General features: G+C 39.6%; 1 protein-coding gene across 1 annotated transcript in view; it reads left to right on the top strand.

Annotated features, from left to right (window-relative positions):
- The window catches only part of LOC149259195 (hexokinase-1-like), a 44,692-nt gene extending 21,033 nt beyond the window's left edge, over positions 1 to 23,659 (top strand). Inside the window, exons 7-8 of the mRNA XM_089417663.1 lie at positions 22,367 to 22,448; positions 22,860 to 23,659. Coding sequence (XP_089273789.1) covers positions 22,367 to 22,448; positions 22,860 to 23,204 — 427 coding nt within the window. The 3' untranslated portion in view covers positions 23,205 to 23,659. The remainder of the gene's footprint in view (positions 1 to 22,366; positions 22,449 to 22,859) is intronic.
- Positions 23,660 to 23,863: the final 204 nt, after the last annotated feature.

The raw sequence follows: 23,863 nt of genomic DNA, 5'->3' as shown, positions 1-23,863 counted from the left end.
CAAATGTTTCTTTGGAGTCCAAGAGGTGGAATATCTGGGTCATATTGTATCTCATGAAGGAGTTAAGGTAGACCCTAGCAAAATTAAAGCCATTAAGGAATGGAAAATCCCCACATCCATAAAGCATCTGCGAGGATTTCTTGGGTTGACAGGGTATTATCGCAAGTTTGTTAAGAATTATGGGAGAATAGCAGCACCTCTAACAACATTATTGAAGAAAGATGCATTTTCATGGACTCCGGAAGCAACAAAGGCCTTTGAACATCTTAAAGAGGCAATGTGCCAAGCACCGGTCTTAGCTACACCAGACTTCACAAAAACCTTTATTGTGGAATGTGATGCTTCAGGAAATGGAATTGGTGCTGTTCTAATGCAAGATGAAAGACCCATTGCTTTTGAAAGTCGTCCAATCAAGGGAAAGTTTTTAAGCAAAGCTATTTATGAGAAGGAAATGTTGGCAATACTCCATGCACTTAAGAAATGGCGACCCTACCTAATGGGAAGACACTTCAAGGTAAAAACGGATCATGATAGCCTTAAATACTTTTTAGAACAAAGATTATCCTCTGAAGAGCAACAAAAGTGGGTCACAAAGATGTTGGGTTATGACTTTGAAATCATCTACAAAAAAGGGAAGCAAAATGTGGTGGCAGATGCACTCTCAAGAAAGGATGAGGATGTGGAAGCATTGTTGTGTGCCATTTCTATTATCCAACCAGATTGGATAAACGAAGCAAGGGAGGAATGGAAGAATGACGAAGAAGTGTGGGCACTTATTCGAAAGTTACAACAAGATTCCAGTACGTCTGATACATTTAGCTGGCAAAATGATTCGTTATGGTACAAAGATCGCTTATACCTCTGTAAGAATTCCCAGCTAAAACAAAAGATTCTTATGGAATTGCACACTTCTCCCTTAGGAGGGCACTCAGGATTTTTAAAAACTTACCACAGGGTTAAGAAGGAATTTTTTTGGGATGGCCTTAAATCAGATATTCAAAAGTTTGTGGCAGAATGTTTGGTTTGCCAACAAAATAAAGTTGAAACAATTAAGACACCGGGTCTATTACAACCTTTATCCATTCCAAGCCAACGTTGGGAGGAGGTTTCAATGGATTTTATCACAGGTTTACCCAAGTCTGAGGGAAAGAGTGTCATCATGGTGGTAGTTGACAGACTTACCAAGTATGCACACTTTTGTGCATTATCACATCCATTTAAAGCCAGTACAGTTTCTACTGCATTTATGGAAACAATTCAAAAGCTACATGGAAACCCAAAGATTATTGTAAGTGACAGAGATCCCATTTTCACTGGAAATTTTTGGACAAAATTATTTTCTTGTCTTGGTACTCAGTTAGCTCATAGCTCATCTTATCATCCTCAATCTGATGGGCAAACTGAGATAGTAAACAAATGTTTGGAAGGATATCTTCGTTGCTTTGTATCTGATAAACAGACACAATGGGTCAAATGGTTGCCTCTGGCTGAATGGTGGTATAACACTTCCTTCCATACAGCAACAAAAATGACCCCATTTATGGCACTTTATGGGTATCAACCACCATCCATCACATCATATTTAAGAGAAAATTCTAAGGTTCAGGCAGTGGAACATCACATCGAACATCAACAACAAGTCCTCCAACTCTTAAAGGATAACCTCGTGTTGGCACAAAATAGAATGAAACAACAGGCAGATCAACATCGCAGTGAAAGAAGTTTTGATGTAGGTGATTGGTTATTCCTACGGCTACAACCATATAAGCAAATGTCCCTCAAGCAAGCTAAGAAGGATAATAAATTATCACCAAAGTATTATGGTCCGTACAAGGTGTTGCAAAAGATTGGTACTATGGCATACAAATTGGAGCTTCCTGCAGCTTCTCGATTGCACCCAGTTTTCCATGTTTCATGTTTAAAGAAGGTTATAGGCGACAAGCTCCCAGTTCAAACAATATTGCCAGAACTTGACGAGGAAGGAAAAATTATATTGGAACCGGAAGCAGTCACAGAAACAAGAACTCGACAGCTACGAAATCGATCAATTTCAAAGTATCTTATCAAGTGGAAGAACTTATCCGCTGAAGATTCCACATGGGAGGATGAGAATTTTATGCAGAAGTATCCAGAACTACTCAAGCGTTGAGGACAACACTTTTTTGAAGGAGAGGGGCATGTTGGGTCCCTATAATACTAGTGATTACCCCATTACTATTGTAGTTATACCCCTTATTAATATTGTTGTGCCCCTATTGCCCCCATATTGTTATTACTGTGCCCCATAGAATCCCTCTATTGTTATTTTTGTGGCTTTATATTATTATTGTTAGGTCGGCTGGATTATATTGTGACTCCTTAGACTCCTATATATAGAAAGGAGGTTTTGTCATTTGAATCATCCAAGAATTGTTCATTTATGTAATGTAAAGGAGGTTGCCCCCTCGAAGAGGTTGAATTCTAAGGCGTTGATCTATCTTTTCTATCTTTTCTTGAGCTGGTTTCATAACAAAAGATGCTTGTAGATCATTTGCAAGGGCTTAGATGATGGTATAAGTGATGCCATATCGTCATACAGGTCTTGGGTCATCTGCCAATTGCCTTATACTACTGTGGGGCTGGCTGGGCATGGTGAACCGGGTGCATCTTCCTCGTCCAATAGATGAAACTCGAGCAATCTCTGAACATCTCTGGGATCCATGGAATGTTGTCTACTGTTGTGGAGGCCCATGGCTCTCTACACACACCCTACATGTGCCAATGTAGCCCTATGGAGAGTTAGAACCCCACATAGGGAGGCCAAATCCAAAATGGAGTTCATCTGCAATCCTGCATAAGACCCAATGTGTCCCCTTGCCTTCTAGTACAACAAGTCATTTAAAGAAATAGAGTTAAAGAGCTTACGAACCATGGATAACAAGTGGGCACTTCATAATGGCATGCCCTTCCATAGTGGGCTTTGGCATGTGCTAATGTCCCCAAGCTCCAAGAGGGGCTAACCAAGTACACTATTAGGTTCTTTCTACTTTTAAAGGGGATGATATGTCCAAGGTACATCATTCAAATGGTGGTGGCATGTGATAAAGTGATCGAATGAAGTAGGGGATGGAGGGGGCAATCCTGGTTCACATGCTAAGGTACAAGGGTAGCTAATAAAGGGGAAGCCCACACTTGGGTATATAATGTATAGGAGGGAGCAATTGTGGTACATGAGTTACCCCGACCTTGATTTTTCCATCCTCTTCATAAGCTTTTTGCCCTTTATGATTTTTCTTTGGTTAACTGCTCGGGGCTCAAGGAGTAAGAGCATGATGTGTAAAGTATAGTAGTGGATACCCTCTTTGAGGTGGGGTGGTTCATTTCCCACCAGGGTTTGGGACAATAATGGGTTCCTGAATGATAAAAGAGGCTCATCTAGGGCCTATAGGAACTAGGGTGATGGCCATGAGAATGGGGTAGAGCTCATACATTAGCTTTTTCCCACGTGCTAAATGTGTTTGTCTTGGCCATCTTTTGCATTTTGTGGTACATTTTCCTGTTGAATGTGGCCAATTATGCTTTTACGTTTATTTTCAGCTGCATCAACCTCCAGGGCATTGTTCCAGGCGCGATTCAAGGTGTGGGCAAGGGGAAGGGGAGGCTAACCCTATGTGGACCCCAGATGGGAGAAATGATGAATGGGGTTATAATGAGCGGAGGGGGAGTGATGTATGTGGATGAGGGAGTGGGACCATGCAACCAAAATCAGGGTTTCCCATGAAGTACCATCCCGAGAGCCCAAAGGTCAGTAAAAGAGATCCCATGGGACTAGGGTCCAAGGGTAACATCCAAAAGAGGTCTAGGGGACAAGAGCATAGACCTAACCCGCTCTTTCTGCCAAATCCCCCCATTAATTCATGCCCAAATCTTTCCACAATAAATAAACTACAATACTCAATTACCAAATGACAAGGCATACCTTTAGGTTTGGGAGGCCCACCTTCAAACATACGATCATGAAAGATGGGTGAGGGACCATATGGCTGGCTCAGGCGGCGGAGAAGTGACACAACGAGCTAGTTGGTGGTTGCAAGGGGTTGTTGGCTGCCGGCTAAGGACCATCTTGGAGAAACTTTTTCTCCTAGGGATATCACGCACAAAATGTTGGGTAACATCTGGCTCCAACTTGGATGTGATCTATCGAACAGTGGGCGAATCTACTTGAACGGGAGGCCACGAGAACACCAACAATCTCGTGGTACACTACGGACCTGTTACCTGCACATACAATAGATGAAAAACACATGGAAGCATGCTTTCCCAACATCTCATGATCGCACGTGCTTGGATTAGACCCATAAAATCGACTCATAAAAATAAACTTTCAAATGCAATTTCAAATCTAAATGCATCTAATCTATCATGAGAAATATCGTATGACATTATTTCTAATGCGAAAATAAGTATGCAATGCATCCTACTTTAACATGCATATAGTACAATGTCAAGTATCAAGGAAAGGGGTGATACAACTTAACTTGACTGGTTGTGGCCAAAGTTCGTCGTTGAGTTTAGCAATGTAGTAATAGTCCTCCCCAACTTTCCCATGGATCTTGATAAGCATCAGGTATTTATCAACTAAGACTAGGTCCCCAACCTTGTATTCTTTCTTAGGCTTCCACATTTTGTGGTTTGGTCGTTTGAGGATGTGTATTTCTTGTGAAGGGAGAATGGGAGAAGGAATTTTGACCTCATGTGTTTCATAGTAGGGGATTGGTCCAGGCTTGATCACATGAGAAAGGTAAGTTGACTCTCTATAGATGATAAAAGGGGTTCCATCAAATTGCGGGATAGTAGCGTTTGACAAGTCCATTTGAACATGACCCCCAATAGTGGCTCCCCACTTCCTAGACACGAGCATTCCCCATACACCACGAATATCTATGACGACAATATCCATGAGAAGGGATATATCACGGTTCCTAGCCAAAGAGACCTTAAGATCTTTTATGAGGCCTTCTAGCTCTACAGGCTTAGAATTAAAACTACATACCTTCTTATATGGCGGAGTGATGTTGAGACCTAGTTGCTTCATAAATTTTAAAGGTATGATGTTGGCGGAGGCCCCTGAATATAACATACAATTATGCAACAAGAGGTCATTGATAGCCAAAGTGAGCATAAATGGTTTGTGCCCGGGGTTACGATCGAGAATATGAATGTTTTGCATGTATTCAGGTAATTCTTCCTTCTCGAAACCTAGGGATTTCTTAATTTGCTGTTGTTGCTCAAGAAGTTTTGCAATTTCTTGCAAAGGAACGGGTATAGTGAAGTTCAACTTGTTTGCCCTTCTCCTTCTTTTTAATGTTCTCTTTCTTTGGAGGATCGTTTTTAGGGTCATCCTTTGTTTGGGGATCCTTTTTAGCAAGATTTTTAGAGGGGACATCCTTTGGAGTGGCTTGCTTGGGAGGCGATTTGTCTTTGTTGGTTTCCTTTGAGGTTGCAGGGTCCTTATTGTTATCCTTTCGTGAATATTGCATCCCTTTGAATCTCCTAGAGTCCTACTATTATCAACATTAAGAATAGGCTCCTCCTTTTCTCCTTGGATTGTAACCTCATTAATGGGAGGATGAGTGTATGAGCCTCCCAACAAAATGTTGAAGACATCAAATTCTACAAGGTTGGCCTGCTCATCTGCCTTTTCATCATCACTCTCATCACTCTCACTTTGCTCGTATTTGGAGGATGAATCCCACTCTATGACATTGGTTGGAGCCAAAGTGTTCGGGACTTGAGATGAGCTTGGTTTCTCTTCATCACTTTGCTTTTTAGGAAAAGGTTTACCTCTTGGAATGTAACTAGAATTTTGGGCCTTCTCTAATGCGGTGATTTTATTCATAACTACCCCATCTTGTGAGTGGAATTCTTCACTAAGATTTTCCATCTTTTTAAGGATGGCAAAAAGGTTTCTTCATGTTGATCTTTGGTCTTTCCTTCTTGATCTTGGCTTTGGCTCTAGGAATGTCAATGGCATCCATTCTTGAAATATACATGTTCTCTTCAACCTCAATTGCTATTTCTTTGGCTTTAGCCAACATGGAGGGTTTCTTATCTCTCAATGTACAGGTGAGGTGGCCCCCAACAACTTTTATGAATTTGTCGAGGATGTTAGCATCAGAGGGCTTCAAGTGATCAGGGATATCTCGAACTACCCTATCAAACTTCTGAATCAATTCCCGAATGTCTTGGCTCCTTTGATTTATTTGATAGAACTTTTCGATGTTAAAGGTTCCTTGGCCATTGCATGACCATCTTTTCATGAGTAGGTCTTCAAAATCATCAGAATCCTCGATGCATGTTGGGGGAAGACTAAGGTACCATGCTCTTGCTTGTCCTTCAAGCGATAGAGCAAAAAGCATCATGCGCTATCTTCATCAAAGATCATTCTAGGGGACATGTGCCAATATAATTCTTTAACAAAGTCACGACACTCGTGGTAGCATCCCCCTTGAATTTGGGTAACCATTGGTTATGCTTCTCAGGTAATGGTTTAGGATCATCACTCAACTTCAAAGGGTGTCTTTCACTCTTGATCATCTTAGGACGGTCAGTGGTAGAACTAGTTTCCATCTTTGGGGTAGGATCACTGACCTTCTCAAATTCAGGGAGGAGAGCGATCCCAACAGGTGATGGGGCTCTTTCCTTCTTTTTTGTAGCAACCCTAGTTATAGGAGGAATGTCGCCACTTTCAAGAAAACTAAGGGTTTTAACAATGAGTGGAGTCGCTAGGGGAATACCCAAATTGTCGCCAATGAATCAATTCCTCAATGATTCACTAGGGAGGCAGACCTACTTCCTCCTCGACAACGATGCCAGAAATGTTACCGCTCAAACTAGCAGGGGTCCTAAAAGGGGATCCTTGAAGGGCTACCACTAGGCTAAGGGAACAATGGAGCAATAACCCACTATTATAATTCCCTAGGCCTTAAAATTCTTGTGAAAGCTTGGATCCCAAGTGATCCTTGAAGGATTATCCTTAATAGTGTATGGGACCACACGAGACCAAGTGGACCTAGGGTTAGGTCAAGGGGGTAGGGTTTAGCAACCAAGGATATGCTTGACCTATTCCGGAGGGAGAAAGGGACCAAAGGAAGAATTTTTAATGCAAGACAATGTGAGGATCCCAATGAGGTCTTTAGCCTAAGGAAACCAAGGGAAAGATTGATCTTGAGGCTAGGGCTTGAGGTATCTCACAATCCCACTATCGGAATTGCTTCAAAACTGGAGGGTGCCTAGGAGAAACCCCAACGCAGAGGATGCCAAGAGATTGAATTTTTTCAGTGGGTGGTTTGTAAGATAAATGATGCCCTAGGAGATCTAGAGGACTAGACCTAGAGAAGAGGAGAGGGGAGAAGGAAAATAAGTTTAAGGTGATCACCTTATGGTGGACCAGTGCTTAATCCTTTGGGGAGATTTGGAGTCAAGAGTAATTATGACAATGGATGTTGAATTTTCTATGTCAAGGAGGCCTCAAAGACAACTTCACATGGCATTAGGGCAACAACAAAAGCAACTTCAAGAACTTTATACTTCGTTTTGCAATATAGATGGCTTATCAAGATGAATTTCAATGAAGAAGCATCTCTAAGAACATTCATTCATAATCCATGGCCCAGAGATGAAGCATCACTATCTAGAAACTGAATTTCCACAACTTTGCATAAAAGGATGTAGTAAATTAGCCCTAATATAGCGAAATCCTAGCAACAATATGTGTGACAAAAAATAGAAAGAGAAATAGCATTAGATTGCACTTACATGTATTAAGAGTATATCCAACCATCAAGACTTTGCCAGTCAAGAAGCTCCAAGACGAGAAAATAATCCAAACATCAAAATTCATTCCATGCTCCAAAAATTCGTCCTCCAAGAAGGATAGTGAAGTTCTCTAGAGAGATACAAGTCCAATCCAAGTGATGATGCTAAAATGAATTCACATCACTTGTATTTATACACTTCAAATGAGTTTGATTTAGCTAATTAGGCCTAATTAGCCCTTAAAATAAAATAATAATGTACAAAATAATTAACTTTGGTGATAAGCCCACCAAACTAGCTCATAAACAAAAGAATAAGCCTCTCAAGAGGTCGAATGATAAATAATGTATGTTGTTGGGCCTAAGACGAGGCCTGATAAAGTCCATAGGTGACAAAATGTTAAATAGGACTCCCGAAAGTAGTGGACAAGGGGTTGGCCCCTTGTTCTCCAAATAGTAAACCTGTCGTGCTCCCAATGGGTGTGGGGGCACACAAGTGTCCTCGTGGGTCTTCAAATAGATTGAAGATGCATGTATACCATCTGCAAGGGCTCAAATGATTGTCTAAGTGATGCCACATCATCATACAGGTCTTGGGTCATTTGCCAATTGCATGATACAACGGTGGGGCCTATTGGGCATGGTCAACCAGGTGCATCTTCCTCATCCAATAGATGAAACTCGAGCAATCTCTAAACATCTCTGGGGAGACATGGAATGCTGTCTACATTTGTGGAGGCCCATGGCTCTCTACACACACCCTACATGTGCCAATGTAGCCCTCTGGAGAGTTAGGACCCTGTATAGGGAGACCAAACCCAAAATGGAGACCATCTACAATCTTGCATAAGATCCAATGCGTCCCTTTGCCTTCCAGTACAACAAGTCATTTAAATCAATCGAGTTAAAGAGCTTACGAACCATGGATAACAAGTGGGCACTTCATAATGGCATGCCCTTCCATAGTGGGCTTTGACATGTGCTAATGTCTCCAAGCTCCAAGGGGGATTAACCAAGTACCCTATTAGGTGGTTTCTACTTCTAAAGGGGATGGTATGTCCAAGGTACATCCTTCAAATGGTTGTGACATGTGATAAAGTGATAGAATAGAGTAGGGGATGGAGGGGGCAATCCTGGGTCGCATGCCACGGTACAAGGGTAGCTAATAAAGGGGTATATAATGTGTAGGAGGGAGCAATCGTGGTACATGAGTTACCCTGACCTTGATTTTTCAACCCTTCTTAATATGTCTTTTTCCCTTTATCATTTTTTTTTGGTTAATTGCTCGGGGCTCAAGGAGTAAGAGCGTGATGTGTAAAGTATAGCAGTGGATACCCCCTTTGAGGTGGGGCGGTTCATTGCCCACCAGGGGTTGGGACAATCATGGGTTCTTGAATAATAAAAGAGGCTCATCTAGGGCCTATAGGAACTTGGGTGATGGCCATGAGAATGGGGTAGAGTTCATGCATTGGCTTTTTCCCATGTGCTAAATGTGTTTGTCCCGAGTCCCGACCATATTTTGTGGTACATTTTCCTGTTGAATGTGGTCAATTATGCTTTTATTTTTTTGAGCTGCATCAACCTCTGGGGCATCGTTCCAAGCCCAACTCAAGGTGTGGCCAAGGGGAAGGGGAGGCTAACCCTATGTGCACCTAGTGGAGGAATGTGGACCCAAGTGGGAGAAATGATAAATGGGGTTATAATGAGCGGAGGGGCAATGATGTATGTGGATGAGGGAGTGGAACCATTCAACCAAAATTGGGGTTTCCCATGAAATACCATCACGAGAACCCAAAGGTCAGTAAAAGAGGTCCCACGGGACTAGGGTCCAAGGGTAACATCCAAAAGAGGTCTAGGGGATAATAGCACAGACTAAGTCCACTCTTTCCGCCGAATCCCCCCATTAATTCATGCCCAAAAGTTTCCATGATAAGTACATTGCAATACTCAAGTACCAAATGACAAGGCATACCTTTAGGTTTGGGAGGCCCACCTTTAAACATACGATCATGACAGATGGGTGAGGGACACATGGCTGGCTCAGGCGGTGGAGAAGTGGCACAACGAGCTAATTGGTGGTTGCAAGGGGCTATTGGCTGCGAGCTAAGAACCATCTTGGAGAAATTTTTTCTCCTAGGGATATCACCCACAAAAAGGTGGGTAACAGGGTTGATATAGTCATCATCTTCAACATATGAATAGTGCAGCCCATTGTCTAGCTATGAATCACCTTCAAGCACTACAAAATGACTTGCAAACACTGATGTACATATTCCGAGAATAGCCCTCCTTTGCTCCCATGCAAGTCTTTATCATAACTTTTAGCAACAAGCTTTTAGAATGTGGCTCCAAGATAAATTTTCAAAAAATTTGCTGCCCATCTTTGCTGTCCTCTATCAACATCCACATGAAGCATGTCAATTTTAGATCTAGACAAATAAATCAGCTCATGACTTGGGGCTTGGTTCCCTCTTCTAGAATGCTGAAAAATGCCATAATACATCATTGGTTGAGCATGCTGCCATTCCAAATATATTGCAGCCCTGAATTACATTGCATTGCTGATTTTTCATACACAAATTGGGTTCAAACTGAAGATATCCATGACTATAAAATTTATGCATGTGTAGTGGGCTGAAAATGCTACCTTGGAAACCCCCAACTGGGGAAAAGCCAATCAGTAATAGATTCATTATTGTCCTTGGCTAAAACACAGCCAAGCCGGCCAACAACCTGAGCTTTCATCGCTCAAGTCTAGCTCAATACATTGGAGAATCCTCAAGCTTGTTAACATCTTCAACTACATGTAATACCATGAGTCACTAATACTAGGTGCCCAAAACCACAACTGTTAGCCATAACTGTTGACACAACATCAACTCCATCACTGGGTCAAGTTTATCTTACAATCCCCCTTTTAAACTTGACTTTGGGTTTTCCTTGACCAAATCTAGTCAAACCAGCCACCCGTCACCTCCAGTGCCTACCCAATCAGCCTTAAGGTATTCTCACACGCTTCATCATACTTCCTTACATCACTTAGGTCTACATCCAGACTTTACCAGTGATTTACCAGAGGTACACGTTGTACTAAGTCTTATAGTGGTATGCCCATTTACATACAAATTCATCTTCATTAGTAATTTTTTTATTTTTATTTTTATTTTTATAGTTGTTGCTAACTAGGCACTTATGCCATCATTCTCTCATTTTGAAACATCCGATGCTCCTTGTCACAATGGTCTCTGCTTTTCGTTTTCTATTAAAAAAACAAAAATTTGTTTGCAACTTGTTATGTCACATTTACTTTCAAAATTAAAAAAAAAATAAACAGTCACTTCAATCTCTCATCCACAAAATCCATCGTCGTCCCAATGACATGCATAAGTTCCTTGGGATCAATGTGCATTCAAATACCTTTATCTTCCACCATGTAGGAATTTACAGGGTAAGTTCCTCAGATAGAACACCAAAGGACACTGCTCACAAACAGATCACAGATCAATACACCAATATTTTGACGTGGTTAAAACCCTCAAAGAGGGAAACAGTGCACGGCCTGAGCCAACGCGGCCACTTCAGGGAATTTATTAATAAAAAAATGAAAATTTACATAAGCTTCTCTCATGAACGGTTACCCTACAAATGACCCTCCATGCTCTTTAAATAGAGATCATGGACCAATCGGGTGTTAAGCCACGGATCAAGTGTCGGTAATATCGAGGAGAGAATGAACCGTGGGATCACTACATATCGTGATCGTCGAATTGTAAGTTACAAAAGTACAGAGTAAAGAAACACACTTTACCTAACTCTACACTAGGCCAAGTTATACTTAACTATTTCCTATGTGTCAGAATATCCTAACATCCCCCCTTAAGAACAATTTGGGATAGGATTGAAGGATGTACAAATATGACACAATAGGAGAAGGAAGGAGGCATTAGAACCTATCCCCCCTTAGTGATAACTTTCTGAACTCCAACCATAAATCGAAGTTTAGTAAACTTTGCCTCTGTGAGAGCCTTTGTAAAGATGTCTGCAACTTGATCATCTGTTGAACAATATTGCACTTCAAGAACATGGTCGTGAATGAGCTTTTCGATGAAGTGCATGTGCAGTTCAATGTGTTTACTGTGCTGATGTTGGACTGGATCTTTGCATAGTTGAATGGCACTTTGATTATCACACCAAAGTGTAGTCAGATGCTGCTGCTGAAAGTCAAACTCTGACAGGATCTGACGAAGCCATAGGGATTCCTTACTAACTTCTACAACACCATGATACTCTGCTTCTGCTGAAGAAAGAGAAATGGCACTTTGTTTCTTGCAAGCCCATGTAATAGGTCCTGAACCAAGAGTGAACACATAACCTGCAGTAGACTTTCGATCATCAAGGTCACCAGCCCAATCAGAATCAGTGAAACCAACCAATAGAGGAGATGCTTCTGCACTGTAATGAATCCCAAACGGAACTGTACCTTGAACATAACAAAGTATTCTTTTAGCTGCTTTCCAATGACTTTCATGTGGGTTTTGCATAAACCGAGCAATAAGGCCAACAACAAAGGAAAGGTCATGACGAGTATGGGTCAGATACAAAAGCTTTCCTACAAGTTGACGGTATAAGGTAGCATCAAATTCAGGGGAAGCACAAGTGACTGAAAGTTTGGCTCCAGACTGAAAGGGAGAAGGGGCTGTCTTACAGTCTTCCATGTGAAAATGGCATAGAAGATCACAGGCATACTTGGACTTGGAAAGGGAAATACCTTCCTTGGATTGCAAGACTTGAAGACCAAGAAAATAATGCAAATGTCCTAAGTCTATCATTTCAAACTTCTTTTTAAGGTTGGACTTCACATTGTTTATAAGGTTGGGATCACTACCAGTAAGGATAAGATCATCAACATAAAGAACAAGAATGATAAGAGATTTGCCCACTTTCTTGGTGTAGACAGTATTGTCAGAATGACACCTAGAAAAGCCGGTTATCCATTTTGGCATACCAAGCTCGATGAACTTGCTTGAGACCATAAATGGATTTCTTAAGCCAACATACAAGGCTGAAGTTTGTTTGTATAAAGCCAAGAGGTTGTTCCATATAGAGTTCTTCATGCAAGTCCCCATGCAAGAAGGTAGATTTAACATCCATCTGATGGACTTCCCATTTGAAAGAGGCAGCAAGGGAAAGAACAAGGCGGATAGAGTTCATTTTGGCAACAGGGGAGAAGGTTCCAGTATAGTCAATGCCTTCAACTTGTGAAAAGCCCTTAGCAACAAGACGAGCTTTATGTTTATCAACTTTTCCATCTAGTCCATACTTGGTTCTGTAAACCCATTTGCATCTAACAAGTTTTCGTCCCTTTGGTAGAGGAACAAGATCCCATGTATCATTTGCCAATAATAAACGATATTCTTCATTCATAGCTGCGTCCCAATCTGGATGGCCTGAAGCTTCTGCAAAGGTGTCAGGATCATAATTCACTGAAGCTTAAGCCAGTAAAGAAGAGGCTCTATCGAACTGAGAACATGTACGTCGCTGATCTGTAGGATCACCGGCAAGAGCACCTGCTGCATTCCGAGTAGCACAGACCCATTTTGGAAGTTGAGGAGTTGAAGGAGGATCCTGAGAAGGTGGGGGAGGATTGTCATCCTTGCTTTCATCATCTGAAGAATAAATATTTTCAAAAGTAGAAGAGATAGAGAGAGGTGGCACATTTGCCGAACTAGGCTCGTAGGCCGATATATTTTCAGCAAACTTTACATCTCTTCTAATGATAACATTTTTGGACTTAAGTGGAATAAGTCTATATCCTTTGACATCTTCAGAATATCCAACAAAAATACATTTTTCACTCTTAGGTTATAAAGCTTTATGTTTCTCATCTGGAAAATGGGCCCATGCTTCACTTCCAAAAACACGAAAGTGACTTACATTTGGTTTAATTGAGTTCCATGCTTCTTCTGGAGAGATATTCTTTAAAACTTTAGTAGGAGTGCGATTTATTATGTAATTTGCACAATTAATTGCTTCTACCAAAAAATTAAGACTAAGTCCTTTAGATTGAAGCATACAATTAGCCATTTCCTTTAAGGTGCAATTCTTCCTTTCAGCTACACCATTTCGTTGTGGAGTATATGGAATAGTATGTTGCATTTGAATTCCATTCTCAGTGCAAAAGTTGATGAATTTGTTGTTAACATATTCTCCGCCATTATCAGAGCTTAGCTTAAGAATTTGATGTCCAGATTTTTTTTCAACAAAGGCCTTAAAGGCCAAGAACATGTTAAATACTTCACTCTTGAGTTTTAAAAAGTATACCCAAGTGCCTCTGGAGAAATCATCAATGAAAGTTAAGAAATACTTGTAGCCAGAGAATGAAACAACTGGAAGTGGACCACATAAATCACTATGCACAAGCTGTAAAGGGGCTAAGGCGTGCCAAGAGGCACGTTTTTGAAAACTATCCCGATGATGTTTTCCGAGTACACATCTAGAACAAACACCATCTCTACAAGATACCATTGGAAGACCTGTCACCATATTTTCTTTACATAGATTCTGAAGGGAGCGATAGTTTAAGTGACCAAATCGCTCATGCCAAAGTTTGTTCACTTCATCATTATGAGCAACAAACACTGAGTGAAGATTTGATGACCCAAAGTTGTTAAACTTATACAACCTTGTAGAATCATCAACAATGCCAGTAGCTAAAATCTGTCTAGGATCTCTTAGGTCTTTAATTACAACATCGTGAGGTGAAAATTCAACGATTTTACTTTCACCTAAATGAGTTATCTGATATACAGATAGAAGGTTGCAGGATAAGGTTGGAACACATAATACATCATTAAATTGACCATTGTCTATATGGACAGTTCCAGTCCCTACAACACTAAGAGATCTATCATCACCAACATACATATTTTTGGTGTTACAATCATTTAAATAAGAAAACATGGCTTTGTTTTTGGCCATGTGATAAGAAGCTCCAGAATCAATGAGCCACTCATGAGAATTAGAAGAAGAAGATACATTTAGTGCATATCCAGACTGAGATGTTTGACAACCACATGCAGAAATTGCTATTCCTGAAAATGAAGTTGAAGTTGAAGAGTGCTCCAAATGGATGTTATGCTTCTTCATTGCTGCTTCCAAGGCTTCCTTCTTCTTAAAGCATTTGGATTCTAAGTGGCCATCTCGATTACAAAAGTGGCAATGTCTATCAGTCTTCTTCCCTTCGTTTTTATTTGCCTTATCATTTTGTTGAAATGATTTTTCATTTTGAGGCTGAAATTGCTTAGGACCCTTGTTTGGTTTAGGACCATTCTTTTTAGGATACGGCTTCTTAGGATTCTTTGAATTTGGTTGCTGTTGGGAGGCTAAGGCTTTCTTAGAAGAGTTTCCAAGATTAAGAAGACCAAGGTGTTAGAGTTTTTCTTGTTCTCTTATTAAAGAATCACAAAAGGCATCAAAGGAAGGGGACTTGTAGTCTTTTTCTTGAGAAATGAAGGCTTCTCTTGTAGAATGGAAGGTGGAAACAAACACAGTGTATACTGGTCCCAACTTAGTAAGAATGGAATAGATAAGGTTACCATCTTCTTTCTTAACCTTAACATCTTCCAAGAGAAGTCTAAGGGCCTTGAACTTGGACAGAGAATCTTCAATGGAAGAAAAATTATTGGGGTTCCATGTAAGCAACTCATTTTCGAGTTGATGGGCTCTAAGTTCATTTTTAATTCCAAAAACTTTAGTGATCTGTTTCATTGCTTCATTAGGAGTATCAAGTTCTTCGATATGGAATCTAAGGTCTGGAGAAATAGACATCCCTATCAACCCACGTGCTTGATCTTGCTTATTTTCCCATTTGGCTGCCTTATCTTCATCTTTCGGTTTGGTTTTATGGCCTGAGACTATTCTGTAAAGACATTTACTTCTAAGTAAATCCACAATGTAGGACCACCATTGGAAGTAGTTGGTGCTGTCAAGAATAACTTGGCATGGACTTTCCATTTTAACAGAAATTGAAGTTGTAGATGTTGAAAATAAGTGTTCCAATGGAAAGATTTCGAAAAAATAAGCTGATTAAAAAAAACGGCTTTCGGATGAAGAAGTTATGGCTTTTTGAAGAAAAGTTGTTGAATGTTGACAAAGTGCGGGAATGTGCGGAAATGAATGATAATGTTATATTTAAAAAAGATCCGCCCCCTTTCCATACTTAATCGAATTAGCTCAACACAAAAAAAGACTTGAACTCAAGACCTCTATTCTCATAAAGTAGGTTTGGACCAAGTGAGCTAGATTAAAAGGTTAGTAATTTTTGGAAAAGAGGAAGGGGTTTTTTTTCTTTTTCTTTTAGTCACTGAAGCTTTGGGGTGCGTGCTTACTTGAGAAAGCTCTTTTTTCCCTACAAAACAAAAAACACAAAATCCAACACGGACATACAAAAAAAAAAACCTTGCGGCTTGAAGTTACCTTTAGCCGGAAATTAAATATTTTCCTCAATGTTTCTGATTTTCCAAGATCACACTAAGGCGCGGCGGAAAAGAGCATACGCATGAGAAAAATATTTCCTTTCTGTTTCTGATTTGCCTAGATTGCACAGAGTTGCGGGGCAAAGAGAATACGTAGAAATGAAAGGTATAGGTCCAGTAGTAAAAAAAACAAAGAGCTAAATAAACCGAAATAAACAGAGAGAAAATAACTAAAAACTGCAAATAAACATTATATATCTCCAGATCTTAAAAATGACGTAGCTAGGGCTACCGGAAACCTTTTCGCGTGAAATGAAAAGGGTTCCTCACTGGAACAGATGCTTCTAACACAATAGAGCAGTGCTCTCGGCCCGAAAGCAGTCAGAAATAGTAGATCTAGGAAATGGCAGTCAGATGCAGTTCTACTGGCTTCAGATTTCAATCACCAACGAATGCAGCCCTCAACTTGGATTTGATACCATGTAGGAATTTACAGGGTAAGTTCCTCAGATAGAACACCAAAGGACACCACTCACAAACAAATCACAGATCAATACACCAGTGTTTTTTATGTGTTTAAAACCCTCAAAGAGGGAAATAGTCCACGACCTGAGCCAATGCGGCCACTTCAGGCAATTTATTAATAAAAGAATGAAAATTTACATAAGCTTCTCTCATGAATGGTTACCCTACAAATGACTCTTCATGTTCTTTAAATAGAGATCATGGACCAATCGGGTGTTAAGCCACGGATCAAGTGTCGGTAATACTGAGGAGAGAATGAACCGTCAGATCACTACATATCGTGACCGTCGGATTGTAAGTTACAAAAGTACATAGTAAAGAAACACACTTTACGTAACTCTACACTAGACCAAGTTATACTTAACTATTTCCTATGTGTCGGAATATCCTAACACACCAATTCAACAAAAAATTTCCTTTTTTTCCTTACACATAATTAAGTATATATGAAGGTCCTTATTGCATCAGCCAACCCTAGGATTAAAACTCCAACCACTTTTTATCTTCTTGCTCCAACTCTCATCACAAGCTAAGCCTAGCAATCACGCGACCGTGTTATGCCATTCGACCCTCAACAAATAAAGCATAGCCAATCAAATTATTTAACAATGAATGACAAACCCCACATTATTGTCCTCAATTTCATGGATTCTTTGATCCATTATCCTCATCGACCAATTCCTCAATGGTTGTAGCAATGGGATCCATTATCCTCTTCGACATTCGCCTTGATCTCTTCATTGTCGTCCTAAAACAAATCCCATGCATCCAGTTTAATGTTTAGATAAGTTTCCGGTGCCTCGACAGCTTATTGGTGGCCTGAATCACAACCAACTTTCATTCTAGTTCCCAGCTTCGCTCCTCAGTTCCTCCACGGCTCAATCCCTTTGAGTGTTAGTGCACCAAATGTAACTTGTCACAATCCATGTTTGTGGGAATTCATCTGGAGCAAACACAGACCCCTCTTAAAATCTAGCACAATTTCTCTAACTAGTCTGAAAAAAAAACACAACTTTCGAGTTTAAAAAAAGAAAAGAAAAGAGAGAGCAATGGTTCTGGGTCAATATCTGTGTAGCTGCTGCTGCTTCCATCACATGTCTAAATCATCACAACAACATCCTGGGAAGGCACCTCCTTCCCCTAATTACAACTCAGTTTACCAGTTTCTGCAGCTCTCTTTCTGGCAAACACACCCTGGATTTTCTTGAACGCAACCTTTTTTAAATGATAACAAAACACCACCATGTTCAAGAGGTCCTCATACTACTCTGCTACCTTGTAAATAGCAACCGCCGCCTCTAGGAATATCCTCGGCCCCTTTGAAGCACACGTCGCATGTTCAAAATTCATGGGTCCCGCCCAACGCACATGGAATTACTTTTCCATCGCGAGGACCGCCAGACATAACCCAGTTTTTTACATGCACACGTAGGCGGTATAATATCGTATCATCTCCCGTCAGTTTGAATACCAGGCCTAGGAGAAGTATCTCGATATTATCTGCTTGTTATTCAGCGCTCGACATTAACTGACAAGTCAAGTTCTTGGACTTCTTCTTGTGATGCAACTGCCATTCTTTCTTCTCATCCTGATAAAATAGATTGGTAGCCTTGAACCTTGCATGATGCTTTGTTGAATTTATCTTTTAATCTGGCTTAGCAAACCGTCGTGACTACAAGTCCCCGTGGCTCTCATACCGTTTGTTATGATTCAAAACATTACGAGAGAAATAAATATAATAATCAAGCAATAAATATTCAAACCATGTACACCATGATTTATCTCAAAAAACTCAACTAGGGAAAAACTAACCAATAATAGATCTATTATTGTCTTTGGCTAAAACATAGCCAAGTCGGCCAACAACTTGAGCTTTCACTGTTCAACTTTGGCTCAATACATTGGAGAATCCTCAAGCCTTTTAATGGCTTCAACTACATGTAATACCGTGAGCTTAATACCATGAGTCACCAATACCCGGTGCCCAAAACCACAACTGTTGACACAACCTCAACTCCACCACTAGGGCATTTTTATCTAACAATCTTTTTATTCTTTCAAAACATTATGAGAGAAATAAATATAATAATCAAGCAACAATATACAAACCATATACACCATGATTTATCTTGGAAAATGCCAACTAGGGAAAAACCAACCATCAATAGATCTATTATTTTCCTTGGCTAAAACATAGCCAAGCCGGCCAACAACCTGAGCTTTCACTGCTCAACTTTGTCTCAACACAATGGAGAATACCCAAGCTTTTTAACAACTTCAACTACATGTAATACCATCAACTCAATACCATGAGTCACCAATACTAGGTGCCCAAAACCACAATTGACACAACCTTAACTCCACCACTGGGTCAAGTTTATCTAACATACCAAGCCTTTCAAACCATGCTTTTGCAAAATATTCCAAAGTACATATGAAATTTTTCATCGTGGCATCCTCATGGACAACATACTTGAGAAATCAAATGGAGCATACCACTCGGCCTCCCAGGGAGGCAATTCCATTTCTGTTCACTTCCAAGTCTTCAATATGAATAAGTAATATGAAAATTTCAAAGACATAATAGAAGCATACCTTATTTCGATATCAATGGAGTACCTAGGCGAGTATTCAAATTTGTTGGATGTCTTCACCTCTACAAATAACAAGTCACTTCAAAATCTTCTAGAACAGAGCTTTGTTCCTATGTGGGGTTGCCATTTGAGAAAGAAATCTTCATGGAAATGCTTTCATTAAATCACCTTAGCCAGCTGCCAGTGTATTCAATATCAGGAACTAGACTTTGTCCTTGGAAATAGTGGCAATTTATTACCTCTCAAACCTGCACTCAAAGATATTCATGTCCTTGAATGAAGTGCAACCCTGGAGGCACTTAAAAAGGTTGCTCATTATCACTACACGAACTCTCCCTTTCACTTAAGCTAGTTCTTTTCTGGCACAAGGGTGAAAAACCCTTTAGAATTTAAGGAGGGTGGATTGTTAAGACCGATGCCTATTCAATTGAATGGTGGAGTCAGGATCAACAGTCATGACAATTAGAATAATATGGTAGGAGGTATGGTTAGGCTATTACAAACATGCTTTAATCAACCACATGGATCTACGTCAATATGCAAAAAATTAAAATAAGACCCTTCCGAAGATTCTTCTCACAACAAGTACAAAATTAGTCAAGCAATAACATGCAAACATGGATAATCAAAGGACAGCCACATATGGAACGATAAATGAAGTAGACAAAATAAGGAACTCTTCTTATTTAATGAACAACCAATAATAAGTCATTCTTCAAGTGTGATTTGACCAAAGATCAAGAGGGCCTGAATGTGCCACACTTTACTTTCAACTCTAGCTATAGGGCAACCCTCAAAGAATAGAGTGGACAGCCCTACTTAAGAAATTACAAGCAAATATCCTTCAATAAGCACAATCATTACAACAAGAAAAAGAGAGCGTTTCACATCAACCTTAATGTCTTGTGATTGGAGCACACGGTCATTTTTCAAAATTTATATTAACATATTTGTGCAAGTGATTTTCAGCCATCAAATCAACCCAATAAGAGTTTAAGAAAGATGAAGAGCATCATGTTGGAATGCTCCTTAACTTCCTTTTCCCAAAACATCTTGAACTAAGCTTGGAGGGGATCTCCTATGCTTCCATCCATACCTTTAGCAAATGAATCTCTCCTTTATTTATATCCTTCCAATCAAACTATATTTCATAAAATAATATTTCTTTTTAGAAGGCCCCAAAATTCTCTTTGAGTTTTCGTTTTGAATTTTCTTTCATAAGATCCTTTTAAAACATGCATTTATTATTCATTTGAAGGTTTAACCATGTCAACAATGCCACATTGCCACATGGCATTTCCTCATGAAAAGATCTCTCCTCCAAATATGTGGAAAATGCCTCAAACAAATTGTTCTCACTTCAAATCCCTCGAAGGCAAAATACATCTCCAAATATGTAGAAAAGGCCTTCAATTACCTGCAAAACCTCAAAAAATGAAATATGCCTCCAAATATATGAAAATGGATTAAAAATTATGTCCTTACCTGCAAAAGTTCTCTTCAAAGAGGAAACATGCCTCATATGCATTGAATAATGTGTAATGCTCCCTAAAATGAATTTAACATGCTTTAAATGCTTTACTGTACAAAACATCCCTCTTAAAAGTGGGTATATTCAGGATCAAGCGACCAGATGTTTTTCCTTTACCCATGGAGTGGAGTACTCATTAAATGACCCTTATCTGACCATCCAAATGCATTCAGTGATATGTCATCATTCTAAGCCAAGTGTTCCTTCTTTAGCTTCTTTCTTCACCGTCATACCCTGCACTTCCTCCATGGTAGGGGTTTCTGTTCCTCTGGGTATTTTCCTTCTGCATGCCATGCTTTGAACCTCCTGTAACGTTGGGCATTCCTTTTTTTGTTGTCTGGTCAAAGAAGAGAAAGGCCTATGAAATTGTGAAACGAACCACGTATTTTAAAGAGGTAACAATGGGATGAATTGTGAAAGCCCATTATTCCCGTTTGCTGACCGTGATAAAAAGGAAGACCCTACTTGTATGGGCATCGATATCATTTTTTTGAAATGTCACCCTTGTACTCAAACTTTATAGTTCATATGAAACCTTCCTTTTTGGTCATTTTGGTTATTAATCTTCATGAAAGAGAAATCCAATTTGGTTGAATAGGCTATTATATACTACTACCTAAACTGGAATGTAATTCCCTTGCCTTGTGATTGAATTTGAATTTTATTTTCTTTAATAAGAGAAAATGTTGTGTTTCTGCGAAGTCCATATTTATATCTATATGCTTGTAATCTAATATATAATTTCAAATTTGTTATTTTTAATATTAGCAATATGATGTTTCTTCTTTAACTTCTTTCTTCACCACCTCATACTTCCTCCATGATAGGGGTTTCTGCTCCCTCGGGAATTTTCCTACCACATGCCATGTTTTGAACCTCCTGTAATGTAGGGAATTCCTTTTTTGTTATGTCTGATCAGAGAAGAAAGGCCCATAAAATTGTGAAATGAACCATGCATTTGCCAGGGATGATAACAAGGGGATGGATGGTAAAATCTCATTATTCCCCTTTGTCAACCTTGATAAAAAGAAAAACCCTACTTATATGGGCATCGATTTCATTTTTTGAAATGCAACCCCTGCACTCACACTGGATAGTTCATCTGCCTTGCTTTTTGGCCATTTTAGTTTTTCATCTTCTTGAAAGAGAATAACCAACTTCGTCGAATAGGCTATGGTATACTATTACCTAATCTGGACAGTAATTCCCCTGCCTTGTGATTGAATTTGAGTTTTGTTTTCTTTAGTAAAGAACATTTTGTTTTATTGCAAAGTCCATATTTATATCTTTATGTTTGTAATCTAGTATGTATTTTCAAATTTATCATGTTCAGTATTAGCAACATGGTTGGATATCAATTGGAGAACACTTTTGGTTATTAACAACTGATTTTTTAATTTTAACTGACTTTAATTTTTGCATTGACCTCATTTCTGGAATGTATAGGACTCCAGATATATCTGCTATGCATAGTGACACCTCTTCTGATTTCAAAGTCGCCGGAAGAATATTAAAGGATGTCTTGGGGGTATGTTTTTCTGCATTTCATGTTGAACTCAGACTCGCTATATTTTCCTTGTCGATACTTAAAAATCTTGCAGAAACCCATCTAAAACTAGGTCTGATATGCAATTTGAGGTTGCATATGTTGATTTTCAATATTTAGTATATTGAACAATTGTGGGAGTTCAACACATGCACCCTTAAGCTTCACACCCTCATGCAGCATATCATATCGGGGTAGAGATGGTTCTCCTCTAATGTCCTTATTTAACACACCCAAAAGCATCATCTAGATTTGATGCACTGTTACTCTTACTCACCTTAGTACATACAAACAACACCTCCTTCTCTTACAGCAATTAAAATTGGTAACATATATGATTCATAGTCTTGATGTAAAATGTATTGATTTGTATCCTTTCTGCATGCCATTCAGATTCCATACTCTTCAATGAGTACTCGAAAAATTGTTGTTGAACTTTGCCGCATTGTAGCAGAACGCGGTGCCCGTTTGGCGGGAGCTGGGGTGGTTGGAATATTGAAAAAGATTGGAAGAGATAATGTAAATGAAGCTGCAGGAAAAAGGAGGACCGTTGTTGCAATGGATGGGGGGCTTTATGAACACTACCCCCTCTTCCGAGAATATCTGCAAAATGCAGTTTTAGAATTGCTTGGAACCAAGATCTCAGAAAGTGTGGTTATAGATCATTCAAAGGATGGCTCGGGTATTGGAGCTGCTCTCCTTGCTGCATCTCACTCGATATACTTGGAGGAGCAGTGACTGGGATAGTCACTCGTCTTTTTAAAACGCACGTTCTAGTGTTACTAAATCACACATCTGGTTGTAATACTAAATCTCACTCGGAGATAATCTCTTTTTTCTAGAAGCAGGCTTCTCAGGAGCCATAATTTATGCCCCTCATGTATAGTCCTTTACAATAAAAATATTAGTTCAGAATCAAGTATAAATTTTTCGGTCACCAATTCTATTCCAAAATATCGTATTGATATAAATAATAATCTTGAATTCCTCAGTTTAACCAGGCCAAAATTGCCAATTTAAAGACGAAATGTTCTTCCGGTGAAGATGCTGTTCTTTAAATTGTCTTCTCTGGTTAAGCGGACACTGAAAGTGAACGTTCTCATAAGCATATAGTGAAGCAAATTGGAATAAATGTATTCATACAAATTTGACAGAGGTTGTAATTGGACAATCATACCTGATGTGCAAAATTACACCCTTTGTCATGAAATTCTTTGTATACAGTGATGGGAGTAGCTTGTATTCTTTTCACTTCCGTTTATTTGATATAAGCTGGAAGGATGTGAACAGGTTAAACCTGTATTTGAATTTGACTGTGAGATTGCTCCTCATGCGTAAATCGCTTTAAAAATCATTGAACGTTGAACAAATACGTGTGACAGTGTCATATAAATTTC

This window comes from Pinus tabuliformis, chromosome 6 (assembly GCF_031772625.1).
Source record: "Pinus tabuliformis cultivar Carrire ecotype Pingquan chromosome 6, CPIR1, whole genome shotgun sequence".
In the NCBI taxonomy this organism is placed as follows: Eukaryota; Viridiplantae; Streptophyta; class Pinopsida; order Pinales; family Pinaceae; genus Pinus; species Pinus tabuliformis.
Note: the sequence above shows the minus strand (reverse complement) of the source record. Positions and strands in the feature narration are given on the sequence as shown.